General features: G+C 41.5%; 2 protein-coding genes across 3 annotated transcripts; one reads left to right on the forward strand and one right to left on the reverse strand.

Annotated features, from left to right (window-relative positions):
• The first annotated feature begins 230 nt into the window (after window positions 1-230).
• On the forward strand, window positions 231-24,396 carry LOC105694339 (putative inorganic phosphate cotransporter). Its single transcript, XM_012414876.1, has 8 exons — window positions 231-484; window positions 12,177-12,364; window positions 13,827-14,069; window positions 16,786-16,873; window positions 17,097-17,323; window positions 18,708-18,857; window positions 19,003-19,377; window positions 20,500-24,396. Exons 1-8 carry the CDS (start codon window positions 376-378, stop codon window positions 20,683-20,685), a joined length of 1,566 nt encoding a protein of 521 aa, XP_012270299.1. The 5' UTR covers window positions 231-375; the 3' UTR covers window positions 20,686-24,396.
• Window positions 500-6,055, reverse strand: LOC111673941. Of its 2 annotated transcripts, none has more exons than XR_002762176.1 (2): window positions 5,625-6,055; window positions 500-680 (listed from the first exon to the last, which is right to left on the reverse strand). XR_002762176.1 is itself a non-coding variant. In XM_023432257.1 (2 exons), the coding sequence occupies exons 1-2, from the start codon at window positions 6,046-6,048 to the stop codon at window positions 654-656; spliced, it is 306 nt and encodes a 101-aa protein (XP_023288025.1). In that variant the 5' UTR covers window positions 6,049-6,055; the 3' UTR covers window positions 500-653. The 2 variants fall into 2 exon arrangements, 1 of the variants encoding a protein (XP_023288025.1); XM_023432257.1 differs by having other exon boundaries at window positions 5,770-6,055.
• Window positions 24,397-24,858: the final 462 nt, after the last annotated feature.

Here is a 24,858-nt window from a genome sequence, read left to right on the forward strand (position 1 = left end):
CGATATCGTTCGAGCCCGACTCGAAACTCCCGCTTCTCCCGGCTCCGCGTCGCGCGATCGTTCCGGCTCCCGATTGGCCGAGCGCCAGCCAATGGGGAGCGCGGAGTCTCCCCCACCATCTTACCGCGGCGCGCGCCGCCCGCCTCGCCGTCCTCGTCGCACTCCCCGCTCGCGCCTTGCGGCGTCTCTCTCGCCGCCGCGCGGAGGTCGCGTGCACTCGGGACGGCGCACGCGCGCCGGCTCGGTTTCGAAGTTCGTCGCCGGCCGAGGGAAACGGGAGTCGGCCGAGCTCGCGCGAGCTGCTGCGCGGTCGCGCGCGATTTACCGGAGATCTCCGCCGAGGGGTCGCGAGTGCGCGAGTCAGCGGGTCGGGCCATGAGCGCCGGCCGGGCCAACGGGGAGAACCGCGCGAGGAATGGCCACGTGCTGGTGTGGGAGCAGCCCGGCCTCGACGAGCCGGACCGGCCGCGCCAGGAACGCAAGGGTGAGTCTCTCGATGGCTTCCGCTTCATTTTCCGATCCTCGACTCGAGGCTTCCGTTCCATTTTCCGAAACCCGACTCGGGATTCCGGAGAAACCAGGGTCCCGCGTCGGCGTCTCGACGCCGCTCGAGCGGGAGACCGAGAGGCCGCACGTGTTAAGGCTCGTGCACATTATAGCCGGGCATCGGAACATTCCGTCTGTAATATGCGATGGTCCATATAAAACCCATGAAATCCATCCCATGCGGATTTTTTAAATGCGATGCGTCTCGGCATAACGCGTGCGAGCCTGTACGCCTCGTTTCCATGCGCGGAATAACTGCGTCTACATCGCACTCTTAAATCGGGGATTTATCGAGTCCGGACCCGGTAAATCCGAATTTAAGGGTCGATCAAAACACCCCGGATCGAATTTGCGTATTTTCAAGCGCTAGGCGCGTTTTCACCTCGTACGAGTTTTCAATGTATTTGGCTCGAAACTCTACCGAGTTTTTTTTATACGATGGAGAGGTGCGATTTAATGGATGCTGGATTTAGAACGATGGAAACGTAGTTATAGTCTTGGAGGTAGCTTATTCCGCGTGCTTTCTGAATGAATGGAAATGAGGCATTATCCAACCACATGGCGCGGCTAGGGGAAGAGAGACGAGGTTGGAACGCCGGCTATCGGGAAGAAGATAAGGGCGATCGCAGCGCCACTCGCCGCCGGATGGCGTACCAATGGAGATTCGAACGTGCAGGGTTGGCTAATTCCCCATTTTTGAGGTTTTTCACGTACGTTACGTAAACCATGCAGTTTACCAGAGAAAATCGTAGGAAAGCTGTAAATTACGTTTCCAATATGAAGAATGCCGCAGATGGACGCTATACGGCTTCTGCTAGGTTATAAACGTCTTTTAGTACATATGTAAACACGGAAATATTTTAAGGAAGAATTAATTAGTTTGACGCTTGCATTAAAAATTGTTTAGAATTTTACGTTTTCAATATGGCGGATTCCACGGATGCACGATATATGTATTCGCGAGGTTAACGTCTTTTAGCACTCATATAAACACGTAAAAATTGTTAAGAAATAATCAATTTGGAGTTTATGTTTAAATTCTTTCGACATAACCCTGTTTAGTATGAAATTTCTAATTGAATTTGCTATTTTCTATTTAAAAAGAGAAGGGCGCTAAATTATGACGTTCTCACCGACAAATGAGCTGGCATCCTACTCAAGCATTAGTACAATTGTAATAATGCTGTACGAAATCAATCTACAACATAATTCTGTAATAATTGAATAATTTCTAAAAGAAACATGACGCTAAGAAGCGTCTAATGACAAATGTCCGCACGATTAAGGTCTTTCGGGTCCCGACATGAAGAAATTAATCTTCCCACGTCGTACGTAATGATGGGTAATCTAATTTAATTCCATTCACCAATTGACCTTGCCCTCTCCATTAGACTTGACTTTTCGCGCCGCAAGTAGAGATCTACCTTCCGGGTGCTGCAACGCGCGAAATTCAAATTTCGAACGCTCGAGCGGAACCGCTTAACTCTTTGAGGCACGGTGGTATTAAAAGTGCCCCACCCTTTTAATTATTTTAATTAATTAATTAAGTATACACGGTGGAACTATTTGAGTCCCACCCTATAACAACAAACTTAATTGAATTATTTTTTTTTACGTTTTTATATCATGTTCCTTTATTAATAAAAATAAACCAACTTTCTTCAATTTAAAAAGAAATAAAATTTCTGTGTAACATGGGCCTTTTTATTTTTTAAATTCCATGCCTCAAAGGGTTAAGGGGGTGCGAAAGTGCCGTGAAAAGATCTGGTTAATGAAACATTTCTACGAACTGAGTGTACCGAATTGTTTCAAACTTTACAATGTGAATATGGAGGGTATAAAGAAGGTCCTGACACCCATGAAATTTGATTTTTAATAAAATATTTTTATAATACCTATAAACAAATTTTTTAACAAGTCAAATTCCATGAGTGTCGGGATCTTTCTTATAGCCTCCATATTCACGTTGTAAACTTTTAAATGATTCGGTACACCCAGTTCGGAGAAAAATTTCATAAACGGGTTTTCTGACGCCACTTTCACATCGCCTTAAGGTGAAGTGAAACCTCCCTCAAATCAGTGGCTCGAATAAGACACTTATTTAAGGGTATTGGACCAAACTGTTCGAAACTTTGACACATGACTCCTGATCATCTAAGAATTGTTCTGACACTTTCAAAATTTGGATTTTTAAAAAACTTTTTAACTTTACCCAGGCGAGAACCAAAATGGCATCGAGCTCGCACATTTCCATCGATATACAAATATTGAAGGCTCCAATGTGAGAAACGAAAGTGTCAGGACAATTGTACAACGATTTATAACATTCTAGTAATCGGAAAACTCGCATTTGAACAGGATAAAGGCAAAAAAAGTGTCTTATGCGCTTCTGTGCTAGAACGATGGGAATACGAGGTCTCGGAGTGAAACTTTAGTTGACACGGAAATCACAGATGGCGCAAGGGGTCCCTCCACAGTCAATTAGGACTTCAGAAACCATGAATTTAGAGGATTTCTGGAGTTTTGCTTCGATCTGTCTATAATTACTGCACGGAAACGACATATGGAATACGCCATTTAGTACAATACCCTATACAATTCGACACAGCTGTTAATATAAATACGAACGTCGGTAACGTAGGTATTTAGAAGAATCTTTTTTACCGATGTCGATCAAATTCCTCGACGTGTTTCACTTGACCTTAATCTGTATTTAAACGTTGCTTTTAGTTTCTTTCCTGCCATACTTTGACAAATGGGCAGTCGTTTCACCGCCAATACCTATAAACTCCCTGAAAAAATGAAAAGAAATAATTATTTACATGTCCTTTATACTCGTGTATCGAGGTCCCGTTGATAAAAGTTCCACGTAGTTTCCTCCCTTTTCTTTTCCTTCGTAAAACTTGAACGAAATCGCAATAATGTTCGGACACTCGTGTCATTTTTGCTATTCGATTCGCAAACTCGACCTGCTGGTCGGTCTGGAATCGCCACGCGGAAAAGCAAACAGCTTTTGCGAGGGGGGAGCGGTGTAGGGGAGGGGAGGGGAGGGGCGACGGCCAATGACGTCACTCCGTCGCGAGGCGGTCACGTGCGCGGCCATTTTCGTGGCCGCCTTCGGCCGGGAATTCCACGCGAGCCTATCTTCGAATTGGTGTATAGTCTGCGGCATTAATGTATCTCAGGGTTGAGTAATTTCGCACTTTCCGAGGTTTTTCACGTATATTACGTAAACCAAATAGTCGTGGAAAATGGTAGAAAATCGCAGATAATGGTAAAAATCGTTGACAATCGTTGAAAGGCGTTACAAATCGTTGAAAATCGTTTAAAATCATTACAAATTGTTACACATCGTTACACATCGTTACACATCGTTAAAATCGTTACTAATCGTTACAAATCGTTACACATCGTTGAAAATCGTTGATAATCAATTAATTACGTTTCCAACATGGAGGCTGCCGCAGATGTACGATATATGGCATCCGTTTGGTTATAAACGTTTCTTTAGCACATATGCAAGCACGTAAATATTTGTAAGGAATACTAAATTAATTTGGCGATTGTATTCAAAATTGTTTAGAAATTTACGTTTCCAATATGGAGGATGCCGCAGATTGGCGATATACCGTTAGGTTATAAACGTCTTTTAGCCCACGTGTAAACGTAAATGTTTTTAAGGAATAATTAATTTGGCGCTTGCGTTCAAAATACTTTCGATGTAGCACCGCTTAATATCGATTTTTCAACTGAATTTGTTTTCTATTTAGAAATAGAAGGACTTAATATATTTCGCGCTGGTATGAAAAACTAGAGACGTATTATACGTTTTATTATACATGTAGAGATCTAGGTGCGTTACATGAAGTATTATACGTTGTAATATACATGTAGAGAACCATGTGTATTATTGGGTTGGCTCATAATTTTTTGCGGTTTTTTATGTTTAAAACAAAAATTAACATAACAATTAGTCAATGATATTGGCGCAATTATGAATCTAAAAAAAAAACGCACGAAATTATGAGACAACCCAACACATGACATCTCGTACTCGTACATACTCAACCCTGCCAGCGACTGAGTCAGAGTTCGAGGCCGGTCGGCGGCGCTCGGTCGAGGTCGGCCAATGTCGGCCGTGCTCGGCTGTTTCCGCCGACTGCCAGTCGTCGAGCACGTGCGCGACTCGGAAATAATTGGTCGTCGCTGCGGGAATCGGCTTCGGGCTGGTGACGTTTGATTCGTCGAAAGGAATCGAGCTAAACTCGGATTGACCGGGATCGATTCCGGGAAAAGTCGATCAGAAGATAATCGACCTTTTCAAGAGCGATCCGAAACCGATTCACCTTCCGCTTCCTCTATATTTGATTGGTGCTCGAACTTTGAATCGACTCTCGGAAGCTGATTCACATATCGAGTACTCGCTCGGACTTTGAGTCGCTACTCGAGCACTTCGTCAGTAATCGAGTACTCGACCAATACTCTTCCATATTCACGTTGTCAATTTTGGAACGATTCGGTGCACCCAGTTCGGAAAAACGTTTCACGAACGATTGACTCCTCGGATGCTGCTTTCACATCCCCTTAAGGTGAAGTGAAACATCCTTCAAATCAGTCGATTCGAATACAACACTTTTTTTTAAGGGTATTAGACCAAACTGTCCGAACGACACTTTTTTTTTAAGGGTATTAGACCAAACTGTTCGGTCCAGGATCTTCACCGAGAAATGAGACGTAGGTCCAGCGTCTGCGTGGAAACTTTTACGTAGGAAATCGCATTAAGAAACTCGGTAGAGTTTCGCGCCAAATATATATATAGAGGCGCGAAACTTAGACCTAGTCATTATCTGCGATGTTCAGCCTGGCGTGTCAAATTGGACAATGAACGTTGTCTTTTGAACCTCTTGAATGAGTAAAGTCAACTTTAACGAGGCCACCCAGAGTGGACGATTTTTCAGCATTTTTAAAGCTATAAACGAAACCGATTGGTCCATTTAATATAGAGATGTGCATTTTTTAATATTTCACTTCGCTTGGGTCGCTTGATAACAATATACAGAATGACCCTTTCACATCACCTTAAGATTGCGAGGGCCGCGTCAGGATGGGTCCTATGCTTGACCGGGTTTGGAATCTTGATTATCGTTCGAATATTCGATCAACTCTCGGAAACTGAGTCACGCTGAAAAATGCGATTGTCGCTCGAGTACTCGAACGTTGTACCTGCTCTCGGGTACTTGACCATGGCTCCGACAACGGACGGCGCTCTCGAACTCGACCGTCCGCTCCGGCCGGCGGTCGGCGCTCGAATGCGCCCGAACGCGCTCCGCCGCTCGGTCGTCGCCTAGCCGGTCGACTTCGACCAATCGGAGCGCGGTTGCCAAACCGACTCACGTTCGCCGATGCATCGTCATTGCATTTAGCGATGCGCTCACTGCGACTGGACCTCGGCCAATAAACTTGAGGCGCGACCTTCCTCGCCATTATCCCTCCTCCCTCCATGTCGCTCGTAAACTCGACTCGTTGCTTCGATAACGTCCGATCGATCGACTCGATAGACCCGATCAATTTTTAGCCCTGCGCCTCTCTGCGGTTTCCACTTTAATTTAACGTTAACCTTGCGAACTCTGCCTTGGACTTCCCTTCGTCACGAGACGTTTGTTAACGCACTATTTTTTTTATATAATAAATTCCCAGATCGAACGATTGGACGATGAGTTGATTTTAAATCGATACTATTTACGGGATGCATTTTTGTGGTTAATTGGTGAATTCTGCTGTAATAGCGTTTCCTTTAGATATTAATCTCCTAGAATGAATAAATTATTTTCATGATATTTGCGTAATATTTAGTTGGGTAAAAGTGAATGTTTATATTCACGTGTCATTGTAATAAAAAAGTCGTCTCTCTAGGAAAATAATTCCCATGGGTGCACATATTTCTGTTCCGAAGTCATTTTTTTTAATTATCAATATTTACTTTTAATGGAAACGTTATTTTTTGTTTAATACAGTTGAAATATTTATCATGATGAATTCAATGATGTATGGCATTGGCATTTACTGTGTGAATTTTCAAAAATAATATTAAAAAAGTTTGAAATTTTCAAGCATTTGTAAAACAGTGCATGCAACATATTTTTAGGCAAGCCTTCGCTTAAAAAAGATGGCGGCCATCTTGGAAAGTTGTATTTCGACTGAATTTTAATCCCCAAAGGCGCGTCGAATTTTTATTTCTTTGCTTTTTTTTACTTTTGGCAGTCGACCAAAAGATATTCCGACGAGAATTCCGAAATTTTCGGATCACTTCGAGATTTGTTGAAGCTCTTTTCACTCCCACTCGGAATTCTATTATTGGCGCCTCGAAAGAGGAAAAGCCGCTTTGTCTTTTTGTATTCTTAGTTTTTCGAAATTCTATTTATGTCCCTACCTCGGAAGTCCTAATTTTGCAAGGGGCTAAAATGAAAATAAAACGAGAAGGGCAGTTTTCACTTTAAAGATATGTATATAAGGGTAATGTGAAATAAGAACTGCTAAAAAGAGATATATTATTATTTTATAATATTTTTGTTGGGAGTATTATTTGGACATGGTGTACTAATTTTATAAAATGTGTTATAAATTTACGATATTTTCTCGCGTAATTTCACAAAATTATAACTATCAAATTATAAGCTTGTTTAGAAAATTCTAATACATATATAGTACTTCATTTTTAGGACTTTAAATTTAGATTTCAACTACAACCTTAAGTACTAAAACTACATAAATTGGTTGAATATTTCTGACAGGGTAGTTTTTAATTTTTTCGACTCGAAACGAAAATGTCGGTGCAAGAAATGTTATTTTGAGGTTAATTCATTCTTATGTATAATTAATTCATTCTTTCCACGCCCTTGCGGTTGCGTAATTTCCTCTAATGCGAACGAGCACATCCGATTCCACAATTGTGGAAATTCACGTCATTCGATTCCTGATAATAATGATTAACCGGAAATCGGAAATTGACTCTTAAGGAAGTTATGCAAGGGCCTGGATGTTCTACAATGCACGTCCATTTCGCTAATTATGACCATTAATTCCATTACTTCGTTGAATCTGTCATGATTAGACGTAAAAATGATTTTCAAATTGATTTTGTACCCTAAGAAAAAACAATTCATTGAACCAAAGAAATATTTTGTTAATTCAAAGAATAAGCGTTTAACTGAAATAAATTGCCATAATTCCAAAGAAAATTTGCATCCAATTTATTCGAGCTCATGTGAGTCAGATAATAATTATTATTAATTTCATTAGTTTTGGAAATTTTCAATGTTTATACATCATGATCAATTTTAAATCGACTATTTCAGATAACTGAAAAAGCAGACGTATATAAGGCTGAATTGCCACTTTCAATTTCATTAGTTTAGGAAATTTTCAATGTTCATACATCATGATCAATTTTAAATCGACTATTTCAGATAACTGAAAAAGCAGACGTATATAAGGCTGAATTGCCACTTTAGCACAATTCAATAAAATTTGTTGCAAAGTTTATTGCTAATTTATTGCTATTTTATTGCATAAGGAAAAATTTTTTTACAAATTTTATTGAATTGTGCTAAAGTGGCAATTCCAGTCTTATGTACATAAAAAGGAGGGTATGCGAAAGTGGCATTTGAAAGGTAAACTGTTCATGAACCTCCTTAAAAAAAAATGTATTTTAATCGAGGGATTGAGGGGGGTTTCACTTAACCTTAACGCGGTCCACTGTACAATTCCAGTTTTATATACATAAAAAGGAGGGTATGCGAAATTGGCATTTGAAAGGTAAATCGTTCATGAAACTCCTTAAAAAAAAAATGTATTCAAATCAAGGGATTGAGGGGGGTTTCACTTCACCTTAACGCGGTCCACTGTACCGGGCGCTCGGCCCAGAAGACGTGTCTCGATCTTGAAGATCTCGGTCTTCAAGACCGAGGACTCGGGCACGTAAATAAACGGCGCGTCGATTCGCACCGGCCAAATTTCTTCGGCACGCTTGTCGGACAATAGTGAGTTAATTACCTCGAGGACTAAGAGACAACTTGGCCCGGGATGCTTGATTTCGGAACCCGCGGAAGTATTACGTTTCGGCGGCCATATTGTTTTCCGACTCGCGATGCTCTGGTAACCTCAAACCCCGAAGTGCTATAAGGAGATGCAACGCCATCTATCGAGATCGTCCTCACTTTAGGGGTCCAAGATCTTCAGATCTTTTCCGATCTAGAGCCGAGAGCGCCTCTTCGATGAAATTTCAAATTGAAAATTCAAAATCATCATCCGCTAGTCTTTGTCGCGTTAAAAATTTCACATTCTGTATATCATGCGCGGGTTGTAGTTTCGCTTTGGGCACCTTAACCCTTTTAGTGCCAGAGCCGATATATCGGCCCGCACCTTGTAGCGCTTTACTATTCGCTTTGCGAGAGATCTCTATCTCAAAATAAATTTATAATACGTTATAAATAGTCTAATTTCAATACGAGAGAATTAAAATAACAATACAACAACCTATAACCTATAACAATTACTTGTTTCGGATGAGATAATCCGTCCGGCGCCTACCATGTGCCTTGGAGTTATTTTTTATGTTTCTTGTGCAATATTACTTATTTTGTTAAAAAATATATTGGAAATTTAAAGTATATACTTTGCAATAAACGGTCTATATAAATTTATGATAAAAAGATGACTTTTCCTATGTGCAATTACGTTTTGAAACGGAGAACTCAATTTTTCTTTTTTTTTTTTTATCACTTATACCTTTGTTATTTATGTAATTTTCAATGAATATAGAAAAATTAGCGTCACTGTTTTATTCTCTATTTTGTCCTTAATACCCTGCTTTTTGAATTATGTAAATATTGCTTTTCGTTTGGTTTTTATGAGCCTTTTTCCAAATCCTAGTAAAATCGTAAAATTCGGCCGGTTATCTTCGCATAAGCACCTCTTTTTCGCCCGGCACTAAAAGGGTTAATTAAAAAATGAAAATCATTTTAGGTAGTTTACGTCGATAGGAATTATTTCGGTCCGAATTGAAGTTCCCTCATTTTCCGCAAGCAGCGCTCGCGTCAATGGATCAACGAAAATCTGAGATCCTGGGTCCCGATTCTTTAAATCTATTCTGTATCTCGTAACGACAGATATCGTTATAGTTAGCCCATTGGAATAACACGAGCTAACTATAACGATAGCTGTCGTTACGATTTACGGAATAGGTCTACTGGGGTGGTTCCATCTTCCGTGGAACCGACTATAGGCGTTGTGTCTCCTTATCCTACTTGATGGAACGATTCTACGAGGTCTCTTTTCCTAGCCCGCGATCTGTCGGTCGATGAGCACCTTTTCGTCATTTTCAGGTTTTTCCGAGGTGGAAAACGCCATTTGGCCGAGCCGGAGTCGACCGGCGATCGCGCGAAGGTCGATTCGTTCTCTCGAAAATAGCAGAACGCCCGCCGAGGGGCGTCGATAAGGAAGGACACTGCCGCGAGCTATTTTTCCGCTCGTCGTTTTTCGTCGACCTTTTGTGTCGCCGCCTTCGTCGTTCCTTTCCGGATTCCACGTGACGAGTTTTTTCTCTCATTTGTTTTTGTTAACTTTTACTTCTGAAATGAGAAAACGTCGTGCATAAAGTTCTTTCTTATAGCTCCATGTTGGTCGGTCATTCTTCAGGGAAATCCTGATGAATTTTAACCCTTTGAGCGCCGTCGACGCATATGTGCGTCCGACGTTTGGCCCAATATCGCGCGCACGGTCTAAGGAAATTCGCCCGTATGTCGAAAGTGCTTAGCGCTCAAAGGGTTAAAAAATTCCTCATTTTTAGCTTGGTTTTTATATATCAAAACGTGAAAATATTTATGAAACTTTTCTCCAAACTAGGTGCACCGAATTATCTAAAACTTTAACACGTGATTATGGAGGCTCTAAGGAAGAACCTGCTGCCCGTGAAATTTCATTTTTCGAAAAAAAAAAAAAAGATCTTTTTTTGCTTCTTATCCGAAATAAGTATACATTTTTTTTCGAAAAAGGAAATTTCATAAGCAGCGCGTTATTCCTCCATAATCACGTGTTAAAGTTTCAGATAATTCGAAGCACCTACTTTGGAGAAAAGTTTTATAAATATTTGAACTTTTTGTTATGTGCATGTCATCTTAAGTATTCAGTGCCGTTCTCGCAGGCTTTTAAATATATTTGGCGCGAAACTCTACCGAGTTTCCTGATTATATTCTCCGCTTAAAAAGAGGGAAACGTGAGAAGTGCATTTCCGGCTATCCTGCCGATAGCGTTTTTTTTCTCTCTCTCTTTTCATGAGAGAAAAGGCCGATAAATGACTCGGCAGAGACGTTTGCGATTTGCACACGAGCAAGAGATTGGATTGACGAAAGGATACGTAACTCTTCCACGGTTAATATGAAATCGCAATGGTCAGCATGACTCGTCATCTAATTCGTCCTTCGAAGCTCTGCCGTTCTCATGGACTTTCGAGGAAAGGGAACAATCATTGCGAATCCTTTAAATCATTCTCATGACACCTTGTCTCGCGAGAAGGGAGTTATTAAAAAACAGTATTCGAAATAAATGTTGACACAAAGAATTGTATCGCGTGCGATATTATTATTTATCATCATCATCGTCATCATCATCATCGTCACTATTATTATTGTTGTTGTTATAAGTATTACTTTTTATTGCATTAGATTGTAGAGGTGTCGATCGTTGATTCACGTTGTAAAGTTTGAAGCGATTCGGTACACCCTGTTCAAAGAAAAGTTTTACAAAGAACTCTTCCACCTTACTTTCGTATCGCCTTAAGGTGAAGTGAAACCCCTCTCACTCGATTCGAATACAACACTTTTTTTTAAGGGTATTGGACCAAACTGTCCGAAACTTTGACACATGACTCGTGATTATCTAAGAATTGTCCTGACACATTCCAAATTTGGATTTTTTTAACAAAACTTTTTAACTCAGCCCAGACCAGAACGAAAATGGCTTCGAACTCTCATATTTCGATCAACATACAATTATGGCAGACTCTGATATGAGAATCGAAAGGGTCAGGACAATTTTACGCGAATTTGGAACACTCTGGTAATCGATAAACTCGCATTTGAACGGGATAAAGGCAAAAAAAGAGTTGTATGCGCTTGTATGCCAAAACGATAGGAATACGAGGTCTCGGAGGGAAAATTTAATTGACCTGGAAATCACAGATGGCGCAGGGGGTCCCTCTGTAGTCAATTAGGGTCCCAGAAAGCACGAATCCAGAGGATTTCTGGAGTTTTACTTCGATTTCTTTACAATTATTGTACGAAAACGACAGGTGGAGTATGCCATTTGGTACAATACCCAATATAATTTGACCCAGCTGTCGATATAAAAACGAACATGGGCAACGTAGGCGTTTAGAAAAATCTTCTTTATCGACGTCGATCAAGTTCCTCGGCGTATTTCGCTTCACCTTCACATATTAACGTTATATCATTTATTTTCCGGAACGTTATGCTCGTTATGTCACTTTATCGAGAAAATATTAACGTTGTCACTCTATTTAATCAACGGAATGTGTAGTGTTTTGATAAACGCTTTGCTTGCAAACGTTGCAGGTCTGGTGGGGGCACGTCACGTAGTGACGTTCATGCTGTTCCTCGGGATGGCGAACGCGTACGTGATGAGGACCAACATGTCGGTGGCGATCGTGGCGATGGTCAACCACACGGCCGTCACCTCCGAGGACGCCTACACGAACGAGTGCGGCGTCGACGAGCCCAACGGCACCAACCACTTCGTCGACGTAAGTTCGAGGTCCGAGAAGACTGTCGCTAACAAGGAAACATTCCCAAGTGTCTTTCTGAAAATCTTACCGATTTTCATATATGTTAAGAACACAAAAATCTAAGAGACCCGTGTTTTTTTTTTATCTGCAATGGTCCATATTTAAGGGGTGAAATAACCCCCCAAATTTTGGCGAAAATTCTATTTTTATATTCATTTTCGTAGGAACAGGGGAGGGATTTCGACGAAACTTGGCATAAACGTATTCTGTATAAGAATGGTGAAAACGCAATATTGTCCAGGAATGCTACGCCACCTCAAGGGGGTGAACTACCCTTAGGGCGAAATTTTTTTGTAATATCTATTAATCGAGCACTCCTACTTAAGTGCGAGGTCCGAGAAGACTGTCGCTAACAAGGAAACATTCCCAAGTGTCTTTCTGAAAATCTTACCGATTTTCATATATGTTGAAGAACGCAAAAATCTAAGAGACCCATGTTTTTTTTTCTTATCTGCAATGGTTCATATTTAAAGGGTGAAACAGCCCCCCAAAGTTTGGCGAAAATTCCATTTTTATATTCATTTTCGTAGAAGCAGGGAAGGGATTTCGACGATACTTGGCATAAACGTATTCTGTATAAGGATGGTGAAAACGCAATATTGTCCAAGAATGCTACTCCACCTCAAGGGGGTGAACTACCCTTCGGGCGAAATTTTTTTGTAATATCTATTAAACGAGCATTCCTACTTAAGTTCCACTTACGCCATGTGATTGCTCACGAAAAATGGGGAAAGGCGTGTTTTTTGCTTTTTGCCAATAAACATTTGTACATCGGTTAGAAGAATGCACGTAGATGGTATATGAGTATATCTTTATTGGGTTATATCGTCATCGAATCTGTTGCGAAACAATTTCAGTCATAAACTATTTAATTTATTTATAAATAATTGGATGTTATGAGAACCAACGACATTTTGAGGAATTAGCACGTTTACAAGATTTATGTACAATGACTTGGTCACGATATAACCCAATAAAAATATACTCATATACCATCTACCTCCATTCTTCTAACCGATGTATAAATGTTTATTGGCAAAAAGCAAAAAACACGTATTTCCTCATTTTTCGTGAGCAACCACATGGCGTAAGTGGAACTTAAGTAGGAGTGCTCGTTTAATAGATATTACAAAAAAATGTCGTCCGAAGGTGGTGCAGCATTCCTGGACAATATTGCGTTTTCACCATCTTTATACAGAATACGTTTATGCCAAGTTTCGTCGAAATCCCTCCCCTGCTTCTACGAAAATGAATATAAAAATGGAATTTTCACTAAACTTTGGGGGGTTGTTTCACCTCTTAAACGTGGACCATTGCGGATTAAACAAAAACACGTGTCTCTTAGATTGTGTCTAGCCCTCTTTAGTTATCTAAGGTCGATATTTGGAGCGGGAAGGTTAAAAAGTCCTTTGATTTCCAGCCGAGCAGCGATGGCGAGTTCCCGTGGGACTCCACACAGCAGGGATATCTCCTTAGCTCGTTCTTTTACGGATACGTGATAACGCAGATCCCCTTCGGGATCCTGGCGAAGCGATACGGCTCCAAGTACTTCTTGGGCGTGGGGATGCTCATTAACTCCGTCTTCGGCCTCCTGGTGCCGCTCTCGGCGCGCTGGGGCTTCCTCTGGCTCCTCCTCGTGCGCTTCATCCAAGGATTGGGAGAGGTAAGCGGGAGGTTGCACCTCCTCGACGTCATTGGAATCCTGGAGAGAATTGACCTCGCCTGCATGTGTATTTGGTGCGAAACTCTACGGAGTTCCTTGACACGTTGGCTTGGTTTACCCCGATCACTTGGTACGCGGACTAAAGGCGCGGTTTTATTAAACTCATGTTGTAAACGGTCGCGTGTTACCCTGGCAGGGTTGGTATTTTTGCGTTCGATAAGACTCCTGGTGTATATTACGTAAACCATGTGGTTTACCGTGGGATATCGTAGAATGTGCGATATACAACATCCTATATGCTATAAACGTCCTTTAGCGCACATGTAAACACGTAAACATTTTTAAGGATTAATTAATTTGGCGCTTGTGTTCGACATACATACCCAACCTTGCATCTTGGAATATCATTGCTTACACCGAGAGTTTTATAAAACCAGGCCTTTGGTAGGTGTATCAAGTGATCGATGTAAACTAAGCCTTAGATCTGGAAACTCCGAGACATTTATTGTGGGTCCGGCGAGCAGTTTTCGTAGACATTTTCTTTCCCGAAGCTGCCACTGGGAGGCGCGGCGATTCATAAGGTTCGGACCAGGGTTGGGTAATTTCGCGATTCTCCGCCGGTACACGAAGGTATTGACTAATTAATTGTTTAATTTCACTCGGTTAAAATGGTGGTACTGGACTGGGAAACAATGAGAACCTATTGTAACTTTAAGAAGGGTGGTTTTAGTTTACCGAGGGTTGTCCTCTAGTGCCGTGAATGGAGCAATAAATTTTCCGTCAGTTTAGGAAGGTACTGTCTAATTATTCTATTCATTTGATTCCGTAAAAGGAGAGGTAAGGTAAGCAAGATCAGCAGGATGTTTGAAGGGGATGAGTTTGGTGCCCGAGGGGGTGGAGCAATAAAATTCTAAACTGAGCAATAAATAAGCAATAAATTTTTACTACATTTTACGCTACTTATTTTTTAATTTTGAGCAAATTATTAAATGGCTCCGCCAGCTTTGATGAAAAGCTGGCAGAGCCCTCGATTTTTCGAAAACGGCGGGAGTAATAAAATTGAAATTAGTATAACAAAAAAGCAATAAAAAAGCAATAAATTTTTATGTATAATTTATGTGGCTCTGCTAGCTTTGGAGACGTCAAACGGTAACCGATGGAACTATTCCCTTCCTATTTTTCCACTCCATACAACAACTGTTATCAATCAAGGTTTATGTATAGAAATCTGTGCCTTATCCTATCTTAGCAACTCTGGTGGACAGAGGTTTCATTAAACTTGTCTACGAAAATTGTTCGGCTCTCACTATAAGAGTTTCTAACCTGTATGGACGACTATGGTCACATCTCTTGCTATAGTTCCTGTAGCATTGAATCCATGAGATTGATCTTGCTCTAAAAAGTTATTATTGATAAAAACTGTACCTGAAATCGCCTGAAGTCGGATCTGATATCGACTTGAGGCCAATTTCACCTGTTAGAATCTGAACGCATGCGCATGTATGAGAAGTGTATCATGTGAAAAGCTGCGAGGATTTATTTTTTCGTAACTTTTCCGGCTATCCTCGAATTCCTTATTGTCGTCTGAAAATTCGTTTCGCGTCCGTTGAAATTGATGAGTTACGGTCTTGTATAATAAACTTGTAGTAATTCCCGAAACTGGGAAGGGTTGACGAAACTTCATATTTCAATTTTCTCGGGAGATTATTTATCGAGTCGTTAACGATTAAAATTGTTGCTTCGCTCTGCCCAAATCCTGAGGTGGTTTTATTTCCGATTTTCCATGCGAGTTTCCTGGTCAAAAAATTAAATGTACACATTGCCAACATTAAGGTGATATGAAAGTGGCGGTGTAGAGGTTTCGTTTATGAAACTTTTCTTCACTCTGGCTGCACCGAATTATTTAAAACTTTAACATGTAATTATAGAGGCTCTAAGGAAGAACGCGATGCTCGTGAAATTTCATTTTTCATACAAAATTGTATTTATTTAGCCTAGATCAGAATCAAAATCACATTTTGTTGTAAAAAATGAAATTTCATGAGCATCGCGTCCTTCCTTAGAACCTCCATAATTATTGAAAGTTTTAATTCGTTGAACCCAGTTTGGAGAAAAGTTTTCTAAATATTTTGACGTTTTGTATATATACAATCACTCTTTCATGTCACTTTAAAGCGATATGAAAGTGTGATATATACGTACCCATAAGTGAAAATATTTATACAATTTTTCTCCAATCTAGGTGCATTGAATTATCTGAAACTTTAACACGTGATTATGGAGGTTCTAAGGAAGAACGCTATGCTCATGAAATTTAATTTTTCATACAAAATTGTATTTATTTATCCTAGATCAGAATCAAAATCACATTTTGTCGTGAAAGATGAAATTTCACGAGCATCGTGTTATTCCTTGTCGCCCCATAATCACGTGTGAAAGTTTCAATTCGGTGCACCCAGTTTGGAGAAAAGTGTTATAAATATGTGGACGTTTCATATATATACAATGACCCTTTCATGTCATCTTAATGTGATACGAGGCACGATAAGGTGAACGAGGCACGTAAGGTGAAGTAGGATCCCGAAGCAGTAACGAGTTCGAGGAGAGCCCCCGAGTCTCTAAACCAGAGGACACCCAGAGTGTCTGCCAAGTGTGAACGCCTTTTGATCGTTCGGGTGTATTTCCTCCCCCTAGGAATGGATTATCCCTATTGCAGGGTCCCATCGTGCCTTGCACGCACGCCATGTTGGCCAAGTGGATCCCGCCGAACGAGCGCAGCAGGATGGGCGCCTTCGTCTATGCCGGTAAGCCCTCGATAAGCCGATAAGAACCTCCTAGTTAAGGGAAGAGGCTTCCTCTTCGGGATCGTCTTCGAGATCGCCTCCGAGAACGGCTCCGGGTCGCGTCGTCTTGGTACCCCTGGCGTCCCGACGTCGCATCTCGCGGTTGGACCACCTCGACGAGAACTCTCGAGGTCCTCTCCGGGCCCCAGGTCGGCGAGTTCTCATCTCTGGTCCCGTTTTTTAGGGGCCCAGTTCGGGACCGTCATCTCCATGCCGCTGAGCGGCCTCCTCTCGGAGTACGGATTCTCGGGCGGCTGGCCGTCCATCTTCTACGTCTTCGGGGCTGTCGGCAGCGTCTGGTGCGTCGCCTTCCTCTTCATGGTCCATGAGGACCCGGAGCAGCATCCCAGGATCGCCGAGGACGAGAAGAAGTATATCCTGAGTTCCTTGTGGGGCTCCGCTGGTGCCTCGGTAGGTTCACGGGGTGACTTCACCTCGGCCTTCGGATACTCTCCGAAGGAGAGATTCCTTTTGTCGAGGAGGACCTGGTGGAACGTCTCCTGTCGATAAACAAGAAACTGTAAATGAATCGTTGTATTTCGGTGGCGCGGATTCAATTTCCATTCTGTTAAGGTGATGCGAAAGTGGCATCGAAGAGGTTTTGTTTATAAAACTTTTCTCCCAACTCGATTTACCGAATTGTTTGAAACTTTACAACGTGAATGGGAAGACTATAAGGAGGGTCCTGAAACTCATGAAATTTCAATTCTTTTCAAATTTGTTTAGAGGTATTTTAAAAATAGTTTGTACAAAATGAAATTTTGCGAGTTTCAGAACCTACCTTAGGGTCTCCATATGCATGTTTTAAAGTATGAAATGATGTGAGTTCGTAGTTCGTTCCCAGTTCGTAGAAAAGTTATATGAACGATTGAGCTTTCAGATGCCACTTTCACATCCCCTTAAGGTGATGTGAAAATGGCATCGAAGAGGTTTCGTTTATAAATCTTTTCTCCCATTTCGGTTTACCAAATATTTTGAAACTACAACGTGAACGGGGAGACTAAGAAAGGTCCTGAAACTCATGAAATTTCAATTTTTTTCAAATTTGTTTATAGATATTTTAAAAATTATTTATATAAAATGAAATTTTGCGAGTTTCAGGACCTACCTTAGTCTCCATATGCATGTTTTAAAGTATGAAATGATGAGACCCCCAGTTCGTAGAAAAGTTTTATGAACGATTGAGCTTTCGGATGCCACTTTCACATCCCCTTAACGTTATGTGAAAGTGGCGTCGACGAGGTTTCGTTTATAAAACTTTTCTCCCAACTCGATTTACCGAATAGTTTGAAACTTTAGAACATAATTAGGGAGACTATAAGGAAGATCCTGAAACTCATGAAATTTCAATTCTTTTCAAATTTGTTTATACGTATTTTAAAAATAGTTTATAAAAAATGAAATTTCGCGAGTTTCAGGACCTACCTTAGTGTCTCCATGTTCACGTTTTAAAGTATGAATTGATGTGAGACCCCCAGTTCGTAGAGAAGTTTTATGAACGATTGAGCTTTCGGATGCCGCTTTCACATCCCCTTAACGTTATGTGAAAGTGGCATTGAAGAGGTTTTGTTTATAAATGCGAAATTCTGAGATCCTAGGTCCCGATTCTAGGGTGGTTCCACTTTCTGTGGTTCTGTGGTGGCGTTATATCTCCTTATACGATACTACTTCATGATCCTGTGTATGAAATTGACGCGCCTCCATAGGCTGAATTCAGTGGTATCACTAAGAAGTAGCACGAATTAAGTTTATACACGAAACGGAAATTTAATTAATTAATTTTTCCTGGTTTCAGTCCCCTCCGGTGCCATGGAAGTCCATCGTGACGTCGTTACCATTTTGGGCGATTCTCATAGCGCATATGGGACAGAATTACGGCTATGAGACTCTGATGACCGAGCTGCCGACGTTCATGAAGCAAGTCCTTCACTTCAACATCAAGTCGGTGAGTCAACGTGAACGAAGCTCTGCAAACAAAAGATATGGAGTTCGACTTTATACCGCGAAATCTCTTAAGACGACGCGAAAGTCGCTGAGAAATTTAATTAACGAGTGAATAACCCCTCGACTTCGTCCAATAAATCTTGCAGAACGGCACCGTCTCGGCGCTGCCGTACCTCGCCATGTGGATCTTCTCGATGCTGATCTCGCACGTGGCGGACTGGATGATCTCCAGCGGGAAGTTTAACCACACCATCACCAGGAAGATCATCAACAGCATCGGCCAGTACGGGCCGGCGATCGCCCTGGTGGCGGCCTCGTACACGGGCTGCGACCCCTGGTTGACGATCACCCTGCTGACCATCGGCGTGGGCCTCAACGGGGGGATCTACTCCGGCTTCAAGGTCAACCACCTGGACGTCTCCCCCAGGTTCGCCGGAGTCCTCATGTCCCTAACCAACTGCCTGGCCAACCTGGCCGGCTTGCTGGCGCCGATCACCGCGGGCCACATTATCAATGATAAGGTAACCGGTCCATCCCGATGTCAGAAATTTACGCAGGAACCCGGAAGGTAAATCCATGGGAACGAGAGGGCGCTCTGAACGCGAGACCAAGATGGAGCCACTATGATAAAAGCGATAGCCGTCAGGAGAAAGTCACTATAGTGACACCGTTTAGAGGGAGCTGCTTTTCTTTTGATTAACCCTTTAACCCTTTCGTTACCTTGGACGAGATATCTCGCGACCCAATACTGGCCGATTAACGCTTTTGACGAGATATCTCGCGACCCGATACTGGCCGATCAACGCTTTTGACGAGATATCTCGCGACCCGGTAGTAGCTGTATTTATTTCTTCCTTTTAGCTATACGAATAGAATTAATTATAAAATATNCTTGGACGAGATATCTCGCGACCCAATACTGGCTGATCAACGCTTTTGACGAGATATCTCGCGACCCGGTAGTAGCCGATCAACGCTTTTGACGAGATATCTCGCGATCCGGTAGTAGCTGTATTTATTTCTTCCTTTTAGCTATACGAATAGAATTAATTATAAAATATATTCATCTAGAATGTCAAAATATTGGTGCTAGAAAGCTAGATTATCGTCAAAAGCGTTAATCGGCCAGTATTGGGTCGCGAGATATCTCGTCCAAGGTAAGGAAAGGGGTAATTACGGAACGCCATTATAGTGGCTTCCGCGTGACCGACGTTTTTTACGAAGCGCCACTATACTGGCCCCCTTCAGTCCCATGTATTCAAAGTGACAAATGAATATCGTAGTCACATAAAATATTAACACTCTATAAACGAACTGTCCGTACAGGTGGTACATCTCCACGTCCGACTTCGCCGCAGTAAAAGGATTAAAAAACCTCGCTCGAGTTAAGGCATTCTAGTGTCCTTTCATTAAAAAAAAAAAAAAAAACGTCCCCGAGGAAAGCCAGAATAGTGGCACTTTCATTTTTAAAAATCGTCACTTAGAGGGAGCTATATTACGTTTAAGTATTTCCATGACGAAAAAAGTCGCAATGCCCATTTGAGGTGTCTTCCTGGTATGACGAAAAATTTCGCCATACCCGGTTAACAGGTTAAAAAACGTTCCTCGAAGAGAAGTTCGACAACCCCTTTTCGACATTTCAGCCGACGCAGGCGCGATGGAGGATCGTCTTCGTCATCTCGGCGGCGGTCTACGTCTTCTGCGCGACCTTCTACATCATCTTCGGGACGGGCGAGAGGCAGGCGTGGGACAACCCGGACAAGGACGAGGAGCAGAAGGAGAAGAGGGACCTCGAGAGGGCGAAGACGGTCGTCGAGACGCAGCACTGACGAATCGGGCCACTCGTCGATCGCCCGGAAGCCAGGCGAACGCTTCGCGCACATTCATTCCCTCCAAACTGCCCGAAGAGATCACGAAGACGAGCCACTTCCGGTCCGGATCGACTCGTTTGGGGTTTTGCAGGATGCAGAAGCACAATTTAGACGCTACGCGTAACTGGATGAAGCATTTTCCCTGCGCAGGCGCACCGTCGAACCTCCACTTAACCCTGAAGACCTCTCGCTAACCTGTAATGCTCCAATATTGCTCATATTGGTAAATTAGAGTAGGACCGATTTTCAAACGGTCGATTATCTTCAAGGAATCGATTCGCGCCAACGAAATCGATCGTTTTGGTGGAAGCAAACGTTCCTAGCTTCGTGGAATGGCGCATAGCCTGGTCGCCTTCTGCGCATGCGCCAAAATCAAGTCACTACGCTGAAGTGTATCACTTCACGCTGTCTGAAACCCACGAAGTAGTATAAGGAGATTCAACGTCATATATTGAAATCGTTTTCATTTTAGGGGTCCGGGATCTTCAGAGCCGAGAGCGCCTCTTTGTTAAAATGTCGCAATTAACAATTATAGTCGGCTAGCGGGTCCGCTAGTCTTTATCGCGTTAAAAACATCACATTCTGTATGTCATACGTGGATTATTGTTTCACTTTGCGCACCAAAATTGCAAAATTAAAAGCATTTTGGGTCATTTACGTCGATAGGAAATGTTTTAGTTAGGTATGATTGGAGTTTTCTCAATTTCCGCAAGGAGCGCTCGCATCGTTTGATCAGCGAAAATCAGATTCTGGCATGGTTCCACTTTTTGTAGAACCGACCATAGGCGTTATGTCTCCTTATACTACTTCATGCTAAAACCAATTTAATTATTAAGTTGGCAGTATTCACGGCCCATCAAGAGAAGAATTGAGTCTACAACAGTGATATACGATAATACGTTATCAAACTCGTAAATGATTGAGGTATAACTTTTATATCAATGATTGAACGAAACTCCACTCTTCTACTTTCTATCGTGGCCAGATTTCCTTTGTTTTCAAGTAACATTGGCAATATGGGAGCATTATACAAGCGATAATGAACAAAATAAAATGGGCTTCAGTTTTATCCCCAATGTCTGGAAAATTGGGAGACATTGTATGTTACATTTATGTGAGTTTATGTTCATAAACATTCATCAGCAGAAGTAAGGAGGAAAAGCGATGTCCATTTTGTTCATAACTGTGCAAAGATATTAGGTCACGTTTTGGCCGCGTGATTTTCGTTCGTAGAACTAGCAGTCACGTTTCTATTTTCGATAGTTGAGCAATTATCGCGTCAACTAAATTTGGATCCCCTCCGCTATCGTATACATAGATTTGGAAACTCCTTTAAATTTTCGGGATAGTGGTTATTGACTTCTTGATATTTTTACTTCTTAAAAATGCCACCGCGAGGCGCTGTGGTAGGGCAAGAGTCTGTCAAACATAACCTTAAAAGATCATCTTCTGTACATGAAAACTATGAATCGCCTTTTGCTCTTGACATTTTTAAACCTGTATATAATTACAATTGTAATTTGGTACAGGTTTTGAAACTTTCTCTTGTGAAGGTTAGTTTATCGATATAATTTTTACTTCCTAAAGCTGCCACCTTTCGGTGATGCGATAAAGTAAGACGATATCAAATATAACCTCGAAGCAGTGCTGCCAACTTCAGTTTTGTTTACTTTAGTACAGTCAGATTAAAATAATAATACAAAATAAAAACTGCAAATATTCAAATATGTAAATAAAAAATTTTTGTTGGCTTTGAGAGCGTTTCCACCACCTAGTTCGGTTGGCGCACTGCCTCGAAGGAACATCTTCTCGGTATAAATGCAAAAGAGACGGAGAACGGCAATGTATTCCTATCTTTATTTCACGTACCTTGCCCTACTCTGTTCACTCTAGTAGTAAGAAATTATGTGAAACTCGAAAAAAAAAAAATTGAATCGCCCCTCACCGTAGAAGTTTCCACATCTGTGTGTACGACTGTGTGTAATGGATTCTTTAAGACACTCCAGCGCCATCTGGCCATTGGCTCTATATTATAATTATAATTTACAGGTTACAATGCTTCATCCGTGTATACGTAGAGGTTAAGACTCTTCTTCGTCGACGAGTGCGCGCTTTTCTCGCCCACGTAGTCCTTCATTCCCCGATGCCCTCTGCCAAGGTCGCCACACAAGTTACGATAAATCGTAGCGATTTGTATTCCGTGCAAAATGAACTCTCTAACCCAGTTTATTGTCCAGGCTAAGACAAACTGATATCCCGTGAAATTCTCAAATGCTCTCACCTTCTGATATTAACGGTTTGTTTGTGGATTTACAATTTACAATAATACATTATTAGATTGTAAATTTGTAAAGAAGTACATTAAGTTCTGCCGCAAGAGTGGAATAAGGTTTAAGAGATATACGGGGAAGGGGTTCCAAGGTCGAGTAGGGTTATTGAGAATTAAATCGAGTTCTTTTGTTTGCACATATTTATCGCAGCGATTTATCGTTACGCGTGTGGCCACCTTTAGTCGCTCCCGTATTTATATGTCACGTGATGATTCGCTGCGACACGGTGGACGATGCCAGCTGTGCCTTCTTTCGCCAGTTGCTTCGACCCTCTGTTTTACCGACCGGTTTCCATTAACTGCAGTTGCAAATATTCAATAATCTTATAGAAACACTTAATCGTGGGGTTGTTCGACCATGATTACGTTCTGGAAAGTAATTCCGAGGTTTCCATAAAAGTCCAGATTGGCACGCGATGCTTACTAAGTACGATAAAGGTCGATTTACCTTAACAAACCAAGATGGAGTATAAAAAAGAGATCGCTATTATCCAACGTCATCTCACGTTATGGAGTAAGACGAATATGTGCCGAAATTCGGGTACTGTGGAATAAACAACGCGCGCAATCCACTCTACAACTCCATAAGAGTAGAAAAGATAGAGGGATGATCACAGCGCCGCCACCGGGCGAGTATCGTAATTATTCGCCATTAATCCTCCACACTCTTCTGGGCTTTCATGTCGACCTCTGAATTCTTCGTCAAGCCTGAGTCGAGCCTCGTGGCAAGTTTCCGAATTAAAAAGCCTCTATTTTTAATACTTTTCTACATAATGATAATGGTGTGAGCATATTATGTAAAAAATGTACAGATATTAACGGTAAGCGACGAGAACGGTTCCTAATTGGCTTGTAGGAGAAAATGTGCCAAAGATACTGACAATTTTGAACGTCGATTAAAAATATTGGTCAATTGCAGTTTGCGTTTACAGTCGATAAAACAGGGCGTTGGAAACCACCCCCGGCCTACTTCACAGTTGTTTTCTACGTATCCGTATCAGTATACGTGAACACTTTACGAAACGTTTGTATCAGCGATGAGCCATTTAATTTGTAACTAGAGGCGCTGTTTTACCGACCGAATTCCAGGGATTTCACCAAATTCTTGTATATTTGATAACCTGTGTACAAAACCCGTGTAAATAATATTTCGATGCATTCGATGACTTATTCAAGTCACTTCAGCGAAAAGAAAGAGCAATGAGTTCGGAGCCCTTTCTGCGCATGCGCGTGTCGAGTCCTCAAGACGCCATTTTTGTTAAATATTTAATATACATATTGAGATAGTATATCTTGCCTGTATAAAATGCCGAAAGCACATTATACTAGTTTTTTGTTTACTTGTGGGCTCATTTACTATCTAATTTATTTATCAATTTATTTACTAAATTATTGAAAACCTTCCAATCGTTTGCCAGGATAATTTCTTTCGCTGATTCAATCCTTATCGAATTTAGGAATTGTAGTAAGTATTACAAAAAATATATTAAGAGTTTTGTACATATTGTTAAAAACTACTTAAAATTTCCATTTTTTCTTACCTACGTTCAAGCTAACTTGCAGCGCATTTTTGCTGATAAAAATTATTTGTAAATGGGTAAATTAACTATTTACTCATAAAACATTAATCGCGGTTTACATTATTATACGTCAGTGTTATTTATTCTGCTTTTTGCGGGTTTTTCATGATTATCAAATAGTAATGAATTTGCAATCACGAAGTTCGGTCGGTAAAACAGAGCATTTGCGTCGCCTTATTGTTAGGAATTCCCCGATTTTGGCATGCGAGCGTATAGAACTTT

Source organism: Orussus abietinus, unplaced genomic scaffold (genome assembly GCF_000612105.2).
Source record: "Orussus abietinus isolate OABI.00-Male unplaced genomic scaffold, Oabi_2.0 scaffold204, whole genome shotgun sequence".
NCBI lineage: Eukaryota > Metazoa > Arthropoda > Insecta > Hymenoptera > Orussidae > Orussus > Orussus abietinus.

What these genes read in the sequence shown, in the direction of transcription:
- LOC105694339 (XM_012414876.1), top strand. Translation starts at nt 376, where the DNA reads ATGAGCGCCGGCCGGGCCAACGGGGAGAACCGCGCGAGGAATGGCCAC. An exon ending in GGGGCTCCGCTGGTGCCTCG is followed by an intron (nt 17,324 to 18,707) that starts GTAGGTTCACGG and finishes TCCTGGTTTCAG; the next exon opens with TCCCCTCCGGTGCCATGGAA. An exon ending in GCCACATTATCAATGATAAG is followed by an intron (nt 19,378 to 20,499) that starts GTAACCGGTCCA and finishes TCGACATTTCAG; the next exon opens with CCGACGCAGGCGCGATGGAG.
- LOC111673941 (XM_023432257.1), bottom strand. Translation starts at nt 6,048, where the DNA reads ATGGAGGGAGGAGGGATAATGGCGAGGAAGGTCGCGCCTCAAGTTTAT. An exon ending in GGTCAAGTACCCGAGAGCAG is followed by an intron (nt 681 to 5,769) that starts GTACAACGTTCG and finishes CGCATATTACAG; the next exon opens with ACGGAATGTTCCGATGCCCG.